Source organism: Pogona vitticeps, chromosome 2, assembly GCF_051106095.1.
Source record: "Pogona vitticeps strain Pit_001003342236 chromosome 2, PviZW2.1, whole genome shotgun sequence".
Taxonomy (NCBI): Eukaryota; Metazoa; Chordata; class Lepidosauria; order Squamata; family Agamidae; genus Pogona; species Pogona vitticeps.
Genome location: NC_135784.1, coordinates 57,274,553 through 57,291,041, shown reverse-complemented (window position 1 = coordinate 57,291,041; position 16,489 = coordinate 57,274,553). Strand labels below are relative to the sequence as shown.

At 39.6% G+C, this 16,489-nt stretch overlaps 1 protein-coding gene across 13 annotated transcripts in view; it reads left to right on the top strand.

Annotated features, from left to right (window-relative positions):
- TMCC1 (transmembrane and coiled-coil domain family 1) overlaps positions 1 to 15,446 on the top strand; it is a 163,123-nt gene extending 147,677 nt beyond the window's left edge. For all 13 annotated transcript variants that reach the window (XM_078385229.1, XM_078385228.1, XM_072989492.2 and 10 more), the window contains 2 exons: positions 5,540 to 5,675; positions 10,283 to 15,446. In XM_078385229.1, the coding sequence (XP_078241355.1) occupies positions 5,540 to 5,675; positions 10,283 to 10,597 (451 nt within the window). In that variant the 3' untranslated portion in view covers positions 10,598 to 15,446. The remainder of the gene's footprint in view (positions 1 to 5,539; positions 5,676 to 10,282) is intronic.
- Positions 15,447 to 16,489: the final 1,043 nt, after the last annotated feature.

The window sequence follows — 16,489 nt, the reverse complement described above, 5'->3', positions numbered from 1 at the left end:
ACACAGGAAAACATGAGGCCATAGGGCAAAGATGCATTTGGTTGGTTTCTCTTTAATTTACTCCACAAGTTGACTTTCATGAGTGAAAGTCTAACCAGCATGCTGGGTGGCATATATTCTTCAATTTTTATAAATTGTATTCCTTGTGGACTTCTTTATAGTACTGCTTAATGTTGCCAAGAAAATGTTATGACAGGAATAGGTAGAAGGTAGATTGTGATTTGTGTGTGTGTGTAGTTTGAAGCAAATAGTAAGGATTTCTGTCTGGTTTTCTAACAGGAATGACTAAAAAGCTCCCACCACCACTTCCATCATTATATCGCTGAAAAGGGGGACCAGGAACAGATTCTTATTTTAAAGTGAAAGTTTGGTTCTGGTACAGATCACATATATCTGGACTGAACATATGTTCTCATTTTTCATAATATATGTGTATCCTCTGCCACTACTGTTTGCTCTTCTCCCACTTGATGGGTCTCAGGGCTCCCAAGTTTATGGGAAGCGGTAGGTTCAACAAACTAACAAGAACAACAAAACTTCAAGAGGTCAATAAAGAGGAAAATAGTGGCATCAGTCTGGCTAAACAAGGTGTTTGTGTAGAACTGAGAAAGCATAAGCATGGGTGCCAAATGTTCCCTGGGAAGAGAAATCTGTAAACATGGCACCACAGTTTAAGGAATAATTTTGTAACTGAAGTGTGTAACTGTTTTTGACAAATCACTTTGTTTTATAAGATCCCTGTGAGTCAGTGTAGAGCCCTTAGAGAAAACTAAAATTAGAAAGGTTTAGGAAGTAAATGTCATACTGTCATTTATAGACTTTCCCTCTGGCACTTGAGATGGTAGCTAGCTGCATCATTTCAAAAGCACGATAAGTCTTCAGTATAAAAGTGTGGCATAGTGGATAGAGTGATGGAATCAGGAGGCCTGGATTCAAATTCCTGTTCACCCATGAAAATTCACTGGGAATATGAAACTGGTAAAGCTCACTTACCTTGAAAGCACTATTAGGGTCAGTGTATCTCAGTTCCAACTTGAAGGTACACAGCAGCAGCAACAAAACATAAGACCAAAATGTTGCTATATATTAGTAAGCATGAACTGTCTGCAGGCAGAAAACCTGGAGGTTCTGTGGGTTTACTAAGTCTGCTCACAGGAGAGACATGTTTGCAGAAAAAGACTGAAGGGATGAAATAACCCCTGCCTGTCTCAAATTTACTTCCTTATGTGGGTTATGATGAGTACCTCTATCATGTCACATCATCCACAAATTATGTTGATGGAAAGAATGCTGACACACATTGTTCTCTTTCAGTGAACACAAGAGATTGCTGGGAAAGGGAATCTATGCCACATCCAGAGATGATGTGCATTTTTGGGCAGTGAAAGAAAAACACCTCCTAGAAATGGGAGGGGAGAATTCCCTTATCGTGCAAGTATGTTGTAACATACCTGTGAATTGACCCACAGTTTCAGATTACCTGTTTCAACCCATGCTTAACACTCAATGTTTTTACATTTTACTCTAAAGAAACAAAAAATCTTGCTTACCCTGTAACATCAATAGGTCGTGCTCTCAGACTTCTGTGGAGGCAGACCATAGTTATTTTTGCCATCTTCACCTTCCAGTCATTCATGAAGGGTAGATATATGTAGAATTTGATTACAGAAAGAATGTTAAATAACTCAGAGAAAGCAAGATAAGAGTTGATGAAGATCTGTTAGATCTCCTTTGATTTGGATTCCTTCATAAAGCATGGGATTGGACTCGATGGCCTTATAGATCCCTTCCAATTCAATTATTCTAGGATTCTATGAAGCAGGCAAGGGTTCCTGATAAATATATTTTGTTATAATTGCACAAGGTTAACTGATTACATTTATACCATGTATCATTGCACGGACATGCAGCATCTGAATGGTAGTAATCTAGTTCATCTAGATCCCAAACCCATGTGTATTATACAGCACAAGTTTTATTCATCTATCTGGAAAATACAAACAAATAAAAAACCTTGAATTCTAGGGGTAGGTGTCCTATATTTATTTTCAGTAAATGTAAAGCACCATATGAAAAATTCAAAAATGGTTGTAGACTGCTTCCAGTGTTATTTGAGCAAATTTGGGGGTTGGTATTTATAAGCCTTTTCTCAAAGTGTGGCACAATTATTTATTTAGAACAGGCCAGAAAATGGAAAGTTGAAACAGGCAGTATCCTATTCACAACCTGCTCTTTTCTTTCTCACATCCAGAAGATGGAGGTGAAGTTGTGAAACCCTCTTACAACCCATCTCACTTTTTGACATAATATATTTCCAAGGAAATTCTTCCTTGTTTAGGCACACTGGTCTCTTTGTGTATTTCTTTATATTTACTGTATATCTTGCTTGTGGGCTTTCCCCCCTCTCGGTTCACCTACCAAGCAATCTCTTTGTTTGCACAATGTTCTCTTATCAAACTAGCTGTAGGAATGGGAAGACCAGCTGTTCTTGTCTAGAGACTGTGTTAGTGTCTTCCAACAAAAACAAGTCTTCTGACATCTTATTGTCTCAATTTGCAGATTCATGCTTGGGGATTTTGATCAGTGGTGGATAGACCTGGCATCTCCCTTCCACCAATCCATTTCACTTATAGTAATGAAAGACAAAAGATACACAAATAAATTAGTATAGATAATGAAATATTTGTTGTCAATGCTCACAAAAGAATGTGAGATAAATACATAGTGCACCAGAGAAAGAGTTACAATTGCTCTGCTTTGTTCACAGAAATGTATGGAAAATGTGGGTGACACCACAATCGATCCATTTGTAGTCAGCCCATATATTCTCCCTGCTTTTTTTCTCCATTGAAAAAAAGAGAAGGTAGGAGGGAAACAGAGGAACAGCATTCAGTTTTTCAACAGGTTTGAAAAGAAATCTCTGTGTGTGATGCATTGTACTTGACGAAGGTGGACAGCGTATTTGAGATTCATCCCCTTTCACTATTGATTGAATTATCCTTTCTGTTCTCCTATAATTTCTCTGAGCTTGCAAAGCGGGAAATGATCCCACAGCAGGACATACATCCAAGTTCGCAAATATAGTCTGTAAAGCTGCAGTTATCTTGATAATAATTATGTGCCATCAAGTCAATTCCAACTTATGGTTGCCCTTTCCAAGGCGTTCAAAGTGTAGAATACTTAGTACAGTGGTGCCCCACATGGTGACAATAATGCGTTCCATTAAAATCGCTGTACAGCGAAATTGTCGTCATGCAAAAATAAAAACCCCATTGGAATGCATTGAAAACCAGTTAATGCATTCCAGTGGGGGAAATACCTGCTCATGCAGCGAAGATCCTCCATAGGGTGGCCATTTTGCAATCCCTGTCTTGCAGAAATAGGTCCGGAAAACAGCGGGGAGCCATTTTGCGAACCGCCGATCAGCTGTTTAAATCGTTGTCTTGCGAACAAACGGTTCGCGAAGCAGGGATCTAATCATCGTTAAACGAAAGAAACCCATAGGAAACATTGTTTTGCTATTTTGCTATTTAACGGGGTAAGCGTCTAGCGGGGCACCACTGTAATGGGTTATATCTTCAGGTAGCACTGTGGGACCATACAAACCAGACATAGGCTGGATCTTTCCCAGGGAGACAGTGAATTGAATTCCCAACTTTGGCTCCATAACTGGGTTCCCAACTTATTGAGCTATCCAGTACGGTTCTCTTAAATGACAAATTGAAAATTTACTGAGTTGGAAAAGAAGGTCTCTAAAATTATGTGATGACGATTACACTCTCCCCGTCCCCATCTGTGCCACACCTGCTGGCAGATGTGTGGGCTGTCAGTAGGGAGTTTGCTGTTATCTTACACCAGAAAAGCAGTACAGTAGTTGCCAGTGCTGAGGCCTTTCCTCTAGAAACACCCACATTTTCCCAAACAAAGGTACTGGGATTCATGCGTGTCTGGAAAGGTCACCAGCCAGACTGCAAATTCCTCACCTTAATCATGAGTTGGGACTCCCTGTACATTATTACAGAAGTGCACTTTGTGCCTCATTAAAGGCTCTTTAATGTTATCTTTTATTGATATATTCCAAGGTTGAAACTTGGTATAGAAAAGTGATCCAAGAGCTGAGCACAAATTAAATGATACGAGAACATTCAGTCTGGTTTGGTATACCTTCCTAAAGCTGAAGGCATAATGCCATTTCATTCCTGGGCCCTGCTTCCAGAGGGAGAATTTTCAACATATCAATTTAAAAAAATAAATAAATAGTTTTTTTTAATTGGCAAGGTCTCTATACGACTTACAATATAGCAGAGAAACATTGACTAAAATTCTATAGTAAGCAATTAAAATATTAAATAAAATACTCAAACACATAATAACTATATAAAAACAGCTGACAACAGATGAAGGCAATACAGAAACAATTATTTCAAAAACAAAAAATTATGTTTCCTCTGTATTAATGGAGTAGGCTTGATCAAATCCTGATTCTTTCTAACTAAAGGGAATGTGGATGTGACCATACATGTTTCATTTTTTTCCTTTTAAGGAAGCCTATGGCCATTCCTTCTTCCCATGGGGGTTTTCTGTATAAATTCTAAGGTGCTCATTACCTTGTAATATCCTGAGAGTAACCATCAGTAAGATGTACACATAATACACAACTTGTTTATAGAGTGCTTTTACAGTTCTGTTCCCACTGCATCTAAGAATATGTAAATTGGCACTTCCTTTTTTTAAAAAAACTAAACCTTGGAGCCAGTTATTCACATGGCTTTCCTCTAAAGAATGTAAATAGGGTCAGTCAGGTTAGTCAAGTTACTTGTGACAGCTGATTAATGACATCTGTCTTTAATACCTCACACATGATGTGCTTTAGCATGACAACATCACATTCTTGCCACCCAAACCTGTACTTACTGATTCAGAAATAAGTCCCTCTACTCAGTTATGTTTACTCCAAAGTGTATAGCAAACTTTGTTGTTGTTTAGTCATTAAGTCATGTCTGAGTCTTCATGACCAGAGCACACCAGGCCCTCCTGTCTTCCACTGCCTCCCAGAGTTGGTTCAAATTCATGTTGATAGCTTTGATGACACATCCAGCCATCTCATTCTCTGTCGTCCCCTTCTCCTCTTACCTTCACACTTTCCCAGCATCAGGGTCTTTTCCAGGGAGTATTATCTTCTCATGAGATGACCAGAGTATTGAAGCCCCAGCTTCAGGACCTGTCCTTCCAGTGAGCACTTAGGATTGATTTCCTTCAAAATGGATAGGTTTGATCTCCTTGCAGCCCAAGGGACTCTCAAGAGCTTTCTCCAGCGCCACAATACAAAAGCATCAATTCTTCAGCGGTCAGCCTTCTTTATGGTCCACCTCTCACTTCCGTACATTCTACTGGAAAAACCATAACTTTGACTATGCGGACCTTTGTTGGCAAGGTGATGTCTCTGCTTTTTAAGATGCTGTCTAGGTTTGTCATATAGCAAACTAGACAGTATAGCAAACTAGATACATCTAAAAACAGCCACATTTCTCTGTTCTAGATGTGAGCGGCTAGAAGAACAACTGAATGACCTGACTGAGCTCCACCAGAATGAGATCCTCAATTTAAAGCAGGAATTGGCCAGCATGGAAGAAAAAATCGCTTATCAGTCCTATGAGCGAGCCAGAGACATCCAGGTTGGTGAAAGTGGTATAATTTTCCACATCATTGAAACACTAGATTTTTCTAAAACATTGTTTTCATTTCCATTATTGGTTGAATGTATTATTGTGCTCTAAACCACTGGTTCTTAACCTTGGGTTACTCAGGAGTTTTGGACTGCAACTCCCAGAAGCCTTCACCACCAGCTGTCCTGACTGGGGTTTCTGGGAGTTGCAGTTCAAAAGCATCTGAGTAACAAAGGTTAAGAACCACTGCTCTAAACCATGAATTCCTTTTATCTTTATTGCTTTAACTGCAGAAGGAGCTATTTGAGTGTATGCCAGTTTTACCCAATTGTTCACAGATTCCTAATAAAGGTGAATTTGCCAGCTGACCAAAAAGGTCTTTTTATTTTGCAGTCTGAAGTTCAAATGGGAGGTTGCCTCTCACTTTAGATGAGGCAGTCATTAAACTTGTCACATTGGGACTGAAAGGCTACACTGTGAAGGACAAAAGAAATTTTTATGGTACTGTTCCCACTAAGCTGGTGGAAGGATGTGTCTGTCACTAATTTTAAAACAATAGAAAAACAGAAATGAAAACAGCAATTGGCTTTGTACGTCCACTCTGCCCTATGAGGAAGCAACATGTCCACTGTTTCTTTCCCAAATAAGGAAGTATTTGAGAGGGAAAGGTTTTTTTTTTGGTTTTTTGTTTTGTTTTGTTTTATGAGTGTGTAAAATAAAGTTCAGAAATCTGGAACATGGAATTTAGAAAGTTGTAGTTGTTGGGGGAGCACAGCAAGAAGCAAATACCCAAGCCCTACCTCTTTAAAAAAATAGTATGTATTTGCACATGAGTACTGACGCCCAGAGAATCCCATATTGGAGCTATTAGTGATTGGAAACAGAGAGTTCAGAGGGATTAATTTGATGCAGTGGCAGCAGAAATTTGAACTGGGAAGGGGCATTTAAAGCATATTTGATTTATTATTTATTACTAGGAATATTTAGTTTATGATTATAGATAGAATTTATTTTATTTTATTTTCTCTCCAGAATTTTAAACCATTCTACATCAGAAAGTAATACAAACAAATGCCTTTTGCATTTTATTCCACAGGAAGTACTTGTTTGAAAAGAAAGACATTCAGTCAAGGTCAGAAACTGAGACATGTAGGTTTATGTTAAGGAGAGACCTTTGATGCCTTATTCTAGTTGCTTTTCTCCAAGCCAGGCTTCACAGGAATAAATTAGATCAGGAAAAAACATAGTGGAGAGAATAGTTGTGGGTGCACAAGCAGCAGAGGAAGAGTTTAATAGCTCTGTTCTGAGTTGCTTGGCTTTTTCACACCGGAAAACCTGTATTATGTATGAATTGTCTGTGGTGAACATCAGGTCCAACACATAACTGCAGAACTGCTTTTGAAGGCACTTTTGCCTTGACTGCCTGTGATGATGACCTCATAATTATTGGGAAGTGAGTAACGACAATGATATGCCATGCCTATCTGTTCATGGCTTGGAATTCTTGCAATGGTGTGGGGGTAAATCTGTTCCTAACTTCTCCTTTCTGCCTTAGTACTGCTACTAGTATACAAGATCAGTCAGTTCCAATGCTGGTTTAGATTCAACCTAAAGCGATCTTAATTACATATATTGTACCACAAATTACACAACAGGAATATATACCTGTGACTTAAGTACATAAAATACCACCAGTGTTTGTGTGTGAGATGTAGGAAGTCATGCAGTGAAATTTGTTCAAGCAGCTGAAAATTGGGTAGGATTAGTGTGTCTTCTGTGAAGGCAAGGGGAGAAGGGGACGGCAGAGGACGAGATGGATGGACAGTGTCGTCGAAGCTACCAACATGACTTTGACCCAACTCCAGGAGGCAGTGGAAGACAGGAGGGCCTGGCATGGTCCATGGGGTCATAAAGAGTCAGACATGACTTAACAACTGAACAACAAAGTGTGTCTTCTGTGAAAGGCTTCAGCTTCTCAGTTCCTTGCTTTTTGGAGATTACATGGAAACATAAAATGGGGAGAAGGCTCAGGGCTTGCCACCGGCTGTTATTGCTGAGGCTAAATAATCACTCCATCATGCTCTAAAGTTTTGAGACTATCCTGTTCTAAAAAGTAATAAACAACAAGACAATTAAGGCTCCTCCTGACATTGCCAAATACCTGTGTAAACTAGGCAACATGGAGCAACTGTCATTTTTGCTACAGGATAGAAAGCCTAACAGATGCTGCTCAAAGACTGAAATGTGTGACTAAGGCTCCAGGAATGCCAGATATGTTGTTATGTTACCCCAGAGGGTTACTCTTCTTTATATCCTGGGGAGAGGGACCATGAGAGGAGAGAGAACCCAGCCAGACTACAGACAAGAAGACCATATACCAAAAATTTTAGCTTATGCACTATTCATGTAACATTTATTGGTTAAGACATAAGACAAAAGATATTAAGATGACACTTCTTATTCACACAGACATAGATACCAAGACTGTTCCCTGATAGATTATCAGTCTCTCAGTAAGAGCAATGGGAGCAACATTACAGCACTGATCAAAGTGTACCATTTCTTCCTGGGTCATCCGACTTGTAAGCATTTTCCTTGTGGACTGTGTCTATGGGCTGAACCTGGGCTGGCATAAGCACGCAGAGGGCAGACCCTGACCTCCTGGATAGATGTGTTCTGCTGTCATCAGCCAAAAATATTCCTTACAAATGGTCGGTCCACCAGATTTGCCTGCCTCCACCTTTCTTCAGCCAGCCTTTTCCAATTTAGTTCCCCTTATGGTATATTTGGACTCCTCCTCTTAATCCTTCTCCTTCCTTTTCCGGACAAACAAGTGCAAAAGGTCGAACCTTTGCCCACAACATATAGTTCTCTGCTTAATAAGAAAACTTCCTTTCTTGCAGTCCTTTGCAGATTTCTTACAGCCCTTTGCAGATTTCTTTTAAGCGCACTGTCCTTGCAATTCTCCATCTTCTTCTCAGGTCTGGGTGCTGGGCTTTCTGCAACCCACACATACTCTGTCATTCAACTTTGCTCATCAGGGGCTTCCTAACCTTTTTTAAAAAGGATATGCCAGCTTCTTGTTCATCACGATCCTGGCAGCTGCTTTCATGTTCTTGTCCCCTGATCTTTCTGTCAACAGACTCACATGATGTCATTGGGCACACATGTCCTGAGACACAGTAGTGATATTTGCCTTTTGAATAACTATCCAAAAAAGGATTCCATCTCCCTCCTTTTCCCAGAATACTTGGATAAAGATAGCTCTCTCTTACCCTCTCCTTAAGACAGTGCCACCAACTGCCACCTTTGAGTAGGATTGCAGATGGTAAGGAGGAAGAGAGCTAGTGAATGCCACAGCTCCTGCTCTGACTGAATGTCTCTTCCCTTTCCCTGTATTCTGAAACCAGCTGCCCTGTGGGATGGATAATCGTGAGCAATTGGTTCATTCACTCTGTGAGGCCGAGAATGGCCTCACGGATACTCTGCAGAGTATACCGTCCATCTCTCCCATCAGAAAGATAGGAGGAGATGGAAGCTATTGAAAAAAAGTTAAAGCAATTGAAGATAAAGACAGAAACACCAGAGGGTGCCAATTAGATGGGAAAAGAGGAGGATAAAAAGGAAAGTGGGAGGAAGGAATTGGGAGGTTCAGAGGAGAAGGAGGAGGAAGCTTATCAGGCACAGGAGGAGACAATAAAACCTGAGGAAGAGTTAGTGGAGATAGTTCAAGAAGATCCCTGGACAGGGGAATTGATAGAGTTTAGAGTACCTTGAGATTATGCAGAGAGAGAGTGGAAGAGACAAGTATATAGAAAACCACCCTTTTGGTGGGAGACAGAAGAAAGGAAACAATGGAGGGAATATAAAGCTTGGCAACAAAGAGAAGAACAAAGAAGGGAACAGAGGAGATGTACCGAGAACCCTGGGAAATCCCGTGGGACCAGCCCTTTCCGAGCACAACTGAGGCAGAACAAGGGCAAGAAGGTCTGGGAGCCACAGGTAGGCTGGGTTTGCCACCCTCAGCCATGATGCTAATGGACAGTACACCTGATAGACCAGGCACCATACCGAAGTGGAACCCCGGAGTTGCAAGTTCTTCTCCTTTATCGTTCTAAGAGGATTTACCATGTTTTACTAAAGTTAAAACTTACGACTTGTTGAAACCAGAAATGGAAAGTGTGAACATAAATGAAGTGGACAACTTGTTAGATAATAAACCTGTTTTATTGGAAGACTTTGGTGTACCACCTACTTCTTTAAAGAAAGACACAATTAAGGAGGTAAGAGACACTGGACAAGATTATACACTCATTGGCCAAAATCATGTTGCTTAACATTGTAAATTCCACTAGAGTAGGCCCATTTAATCCATAGGGATTTGATGAATCAACTCCTCCATAAGTTCCATCAATTCAAATGGATTTGCTCTAACTGTGACTTACTATGCTAAATTAAGTTGTACTATTTATAGTGGTTTTATACTAAGGTACTTGTATCTTGTGGATGATTTTGAAAATGTTTTTAAATTGCTAAAATTGGATATAAATAATTATTATGAATGTAGATTAATAAGGTGCCATTTAATTATAGCACTCTTTTCTTCTGCTCAACAGGAGGCACTAGAGGCCTGTCAAACCAGAATCTCCAAGATGGAACTGCAGCAGCAACAGCAACAAGTTGTCCAGTTAGAAGGCCTTGAAAATGCCACTGCCCGAAACCTTCTGGGCAAATTAATCAACATCCTCTTGGCAGTCATGGCTGTTCTGCTGGTCTTTGTCTCCACAGTGGCCAATTGTGTTGTCCCACTCATGAAAACACGCAGCAGGACGTTCAGCACTTTATTTGTAGTGGTCTTCATTGCCTTTTTGTGGAAGCACTGGGATGCCCTTACTGGCTATTTGGACCGGTTCTTCTCACCCCCTAGATGATGTCAAGAAGAACTGGCTGTTGCCCCACCCACTGCTCTGGCAAGTGAGCGCGGCAAAGCATAGTCAGCAACTCCTTCTTCTGCTGAAGTTTTTAAGTGTCAGAGTGTGAATTTGTTTACAGTTAACATAACGTTTTCTCTCTATGAGACACATTGGCAATAGTGTTTTTTAGATTTTATTCAAGAGCTCTTTTTTGGCAAAAATCCTGGACAATTTTTATGTAGCATGGTTCTCTTTGAATGCAAATCTTAATATTCCTTAAGCATACAAAAATAAAACACCAATACGGAGCACACCCATGAGCAATTTAAGTTATGGCTCGAACTACTGTACTAAAGCTGTTGTAAGGAGAAAACAGTTACATAAAGCATAACAGCGATTAATCATAATGCACAGCGGTACCATGATGACCCCATAATACTACTGTGAAACCCAACCACATTCCATGTCCGAATGTATAGCTTCAGGGTGGCTTTCTCTAACAGAAGACCAATGCAAAGCATGGAATTCCCTGGATCCATTGCTGGGTTTATCTGTCGTCCCAGCCTAGTATCCACATTCTTTCTGCAAGGCTTGTTCAGCTTTTCAGCTGGGAATATGAAGTGGACAGATTACACTGGATACAGTTACTGCACAGTTGTACTACAGTATTTTGAAATAGTCCTTTAAATACTTTAAGCAAAAGCCCTTGGTCGCACTTTTACTGTTTTTTAATATATGTATAGTCACAGATTTAAAAATCCAAATGGCATACTTGAAGAGTGTAATACTCAAACTCTCAGTGCTTCCTTATTGTTTCTAATAGGATTTTTTATTATTCTTATTGGGGTTTGTTTTTCAGCTTAGTGGTTGGGAGGGTCATTTTTTCATTTTATTTTCTCCTTTGAAATAAAGAAGTGATGTTCTTAAATGAAGAAATGTGTGAATAAATGTGAACTGTCTTGTCCTGAACAAGTTCTGAGAAGAGCAGAAAACAGTTCTAATATATCTTGACTGCACACCCATACAGATATGATCTGTGTCCTTCTTAACTTGCCAATGCAGCATCATGAAAAGAGATTCCCTGCCCCCTTTTTATTAGTCTTTTTATAGTTTCATTTCATTTTCTTTTATGGGCTGGAGGGAGGAAAATTAAAATTTCATCCCTGGATTTGTTGCTGATATTTATATCAGCGTAAGGGAGTGTTTGGCTGTTATTAAGCAAAAATGAAAGGTAACTTTGGAAACCAGCTAAGGAAGTGAGCTGATGTTCTGTTCTGAAAGAAGAAATTTGTACTTGGGAATAATCTCATTAATCATTCATAGGATTTATACTTTCAGTTTAGGCTCCTGTATGCCAAAGTTAGGGTTGTAACTGGAACAGCTTCTGTTTAGTCAGCTTCAGGTATATTGAAAAAGTTACCCTGAGTCTTTAAAGAAAAAGTAGATACTTGAGGAATCATCAAGTCAAAACCTTGATCCCCTAAACTAGGAGTGGGGAATGCTTGTAGTTCAGATCTTGTTGGACTGTAACTCCCATCAGCGCTTGCCAACATAGCCAGCAGAAGGAATTATGGGAGTTCTGATCCAGCCATTTCTGGTGATCCCTACATTCTCCATCTCTGCCTTAGATATTCCCAGAGTTAATTTAGTATTCAAATAAACCCTTGATAACTGAAACCAAAGTTGTGCTATTAGCAAGCTAACAGTGCTTACTGTTGGTGGGTTTTGTGTTTAGAAGCCCTTTCTCCATCTTCCCAGTATGTCCTAGCAAGCACCTCCTTCTCTCTCCATAAATTTAAAAAGTTGCAGCTTTCCTCACGGCTGATTGTATGTTGCCAATAATGGGGGGAACAGAACTGCCAGTGGCTTATGCCACTTCTCTTCTCACCTCAGTAACTCCTACTTAATTATCATGCAAAGCAGGGACTAGCACAATGTACCTATATAGATGATCATCACAGATCATGCCCTGGGCAAGACATACATTTGTTTGTAAAAGAAACAGTGTTAAGAGGCAACATGCCACATGAGCCTCTACTTTCCCTGGTTTTTGGAAAAATGTGAACTGGCCATTGAATTGTAAGAATGTCAGTTATGTTTGTATGACTCCTCAGCCATGGTGTCATGTGTTTCTGGAGCCTTTTCTTAATATTGGCCTACAGGGTTTATATCTACGGAATTCAGTTTCATTTATAATTCTTTGTTCTCACTGTGAAAGTGTAAAAAGAAAAAACGTTCATCTGTGTTGCTGGCATTTAGTCATGTATTTTAAGTCACCTTTAGCTGATGTTTTGTTCGAGAATCTGACAGTGCCCAAGTGACCTACAGTGATGTGTGACAGAGAATGCGGGAAATCTTGCTGGTGGGATTTTACTCTCTCAAACTGTGTTACTGTCTCTTTAGCATTTTGTAAACTAGACTTGCCTTTTTGGATGTTTCCAACCAGTCAGCAACAGAAAACTTTCCTCTATCCCAATCATTAATTTGAGAGATCTACATATCCTGGCTTTTTCCAAAATTATAGTGGATTGAGTACTCAAGATTCCTCATGCCATTAACATCACACCTTGTCACTAAGCAAATATTTGGTTTTTTCTCAGAGGAAATAAATTACTTCTTAAAACGTTCATAGCAAAAAAATTAATCTTCGTATGTTCTTAGTATTGCAGGTGTAGAATTGGGCCATTAATGCTTACCATGGTCTGCCATGGCAATGCTCTGTTGAGTTTATTCCAACCCTACTCAATACACTACAGCATTGGAAGCATACCACAGTCTCTATGCCTCTCTCCAATTTCATACATGATATAATGATTAATGCTTCTGGTCCTCCTGAGGGCCCACCACTAATTCAGAAGGTGAAATGGGGAGTTACAGGGGTAGGAGGAAGGGCTGCAGGGTACTGTAAGTGATGCAGGCTTTGGACTGCAGCCAGAAGGCTTGGGATCAGATGGTTCCACAAACCTTAGTCTTCATACCCCTTTCAGATTTTCCTTATAGATAAACTTGCCCACAAAACGAAACCAGTTTGAAACAAAACATAAAGAAGGGAGTGTGGTTTTGCTCATTACTCACTAAAAATACACCTTTATATTTCTTCCTGGAAAGATTCAGTTACAAGTTTTGCAGTCTGAACTTCGCAAACTGCCATGTTTGCCAGAAGGACAATGATTGTTAGAATCTCTGTTCTCCAAAATGATTTCGTGATGAAGGTCTTTTGGCCTGGGATTTTAAGTGTTTCTCAGTACTCTCCCAATTCTAACATTTCATTGCCCATGTTTTGTGAAGTTACATTCAGTCTCTTGACTAGCCCAACATAACTCTTGTGCTGTCATTTTGCCTTTTTTTTTTGCTATTAATCGTACATTCTTCCTCCTCTTGGTCTGAAGGGCTGTGACTGCATCAAACTGTTTAACAAATGTTAATTGTTTTAAAATGTGACTTCAGCTTTAAAACTCCCATTCCCTTTGCAAGTGCTGTTTTCTTTCTCTTGAAGATGAAGCATTCCTGAATGAGTTGTTAATGGCAGTGTCTGCCAATGTGTGTTTGTTTGTCTGTGTGGAACATTCTTATTATATATTGGTAGTAGTAGCAGCAGCAGCAGTAGGAGTACTGTTGGTGCAGCCCTCTTGAATTGTGGGACTACACATTACAAATGTCCTGTTTGGATAGTGTGAAGTGTAATATATTAATCACATATCAAGAGATCACAAAGAGGAGCAAATATAACAGATTGCCTTGATGGAAAGAGAAGTGGCAATTCAATACATTTTCCATGGTTCATAAGAAATGTCCTTCTGTGCTACCTGACTGTTTAGGAAAGAACTTAAGTCTAAAGTTGCCATATTTTGATTCCCCCCCCTTCACCAATGTGTTCTCAGTGGGGACTCTATGACTAAAATCCTGTTTGTGTAAGTTCTGTGGGGTAAAGCTGATTACATCATCAGACAAGGCAACTTTTTGAAAAGTAAACCTTTTCGCCTTCTGTCACAAAGCCTCAGAAAGTCCTGAGTAAATCCTTTTCATCATTAGAAAGTTGTGGGGACTGAGAAACTTGTGGGGAAATCTTTAATTACTGAAAATTGCCACCACTAGTAAAGTCATTCTGGCAGTGATGATTTTTTGTTTTAAAAAATCCCTCCTGTCCCTTGGCCCCCACTGGTTCCTAATAACACAAAGGATACTTAGGGCACAAAGGGGTCTGGGACAGGAGGTGGAAATGCATAATTTTCAGAAAGTTGTCCAGATTGATGTTGTCATCAGCCTTAGACCACAGAACATCTATGAAGAAGATTTCAGCCAATAATACTACATAGGTTCACAGATAATTACATAAATAATGTAATCCACTAACTCTGTGGACGCCTAAAATCTGATTTCATTGGGGAATTTGGTTGTTTAATGCACTGGCCAAAAATGCACAATATTTGAGCTATTTTGGTGGGGTAGGATGTTCAGAAACAAAAACTGCAAACAAAAATAGAAATCAAGGAACCAGGTGGAGGAAATGGGGCTGTTTTTTCTTTGTCAGCTCTCTTGCCAGTTCTAAGAGAATTATGAATGTGGATAAAGAGTTCTGTATGTGTGTGTGTGTGTGTTTGTGTTGTGTGTGCCAGCTGGTATTGTGCATTAGTAGGCAACTGACATAGCTGTAAGTGTGGTTTTTAAAAGTAAGAAATAAAAACTCACTTGCACGGGATGAAGAGTACAGAAATGACACTTGTGAAGGTAACACTGTAGTTTATAGATCTTTAAGCTGCTAATTGTTCAGAGGGATTGAAATTTGTCTTGTCTGGTAGTCACAGGTTTGCCTGTGATTCTTATACTGTACATAAAATGAAATAAAAACCTGAGATATTAAATGCTATGTTCTGCCTTCAGTATTTCTAAAAGAACCAGAGGGTGGAGATGTACCCACTGTATAGATAGTGGTATGCTAATTTAAAACAGGGATGGAGAACATGGTAGCCTTCAGATGATTCCACAGTCTCCCATCATCCCTGAGAGTTGCTTATCCTGGGTATACTTGACAGGTAACAGCTACAGGACCACACATTCCACATGTCTTCAGTTAAAAGCAGTGCTAGGTCTGTAAAGGAGCAAGAAATCCAATAACTGGAACCATTTCAACTGGAGCCAATTCAAATGACAGTATGTTGGTTGAGTCAATAGTGTGTCCAAGTTCATCAACACATGGCTCTCTTTCATATGTTGTGTGACTACATATGAAGTTGTCTAATGGCCAAAATCCTGTGCTTTGCTTCAGTCAAATTTTAGCTTACACCTACAGTTGAGCTGTGGAGACTTTTCTTCACTGAGTGACTGAAAATTATGGTTTGGTTTACTGTGAGCAACAGGATTTCAGCTGTTGAGTCAAGAGTATGCTAGCTCAAGATTATCTGCTCAGACAGGCAGAAACACCTTGTGCCTGCATGAGGCAGTAGCTCTTCACTAATATTTTGATCTTGTATTTGCCATTATAAAACAAGACCGCATATTCAAACTTACCATTAAATCTGTGCTCAGCTATGAAGCTTACTGAATGGCCACTTTGCATTAACCTATTCCACAGGATAATTTTAAGGCTGAAATTCTTGGAAGAATTCAATTAATTGAAAACCTTTGAAATTAACACAGTGTTTAAAGACAGGCAGCTGAAGGTATCATTCCATGTTACAAGTGCAAGATGCATAGCTAATATACTATCCACATGGAAAAGTGCTGGAAGAGTGATCTCGAAAGCCATCTAGTCTAAAATGTGCAGGACAAGGTAGCCTTATTTCTGTTCACCTTGTACTACATTTTACTTAGCTTTTCTAATCCTGAAACAAAAATCTTACACAGTAAGTTACTATTACCTCACAGTGCAGAATGAGCAAAAGAATTGAAAGTGACCATTTTTGAATTTAT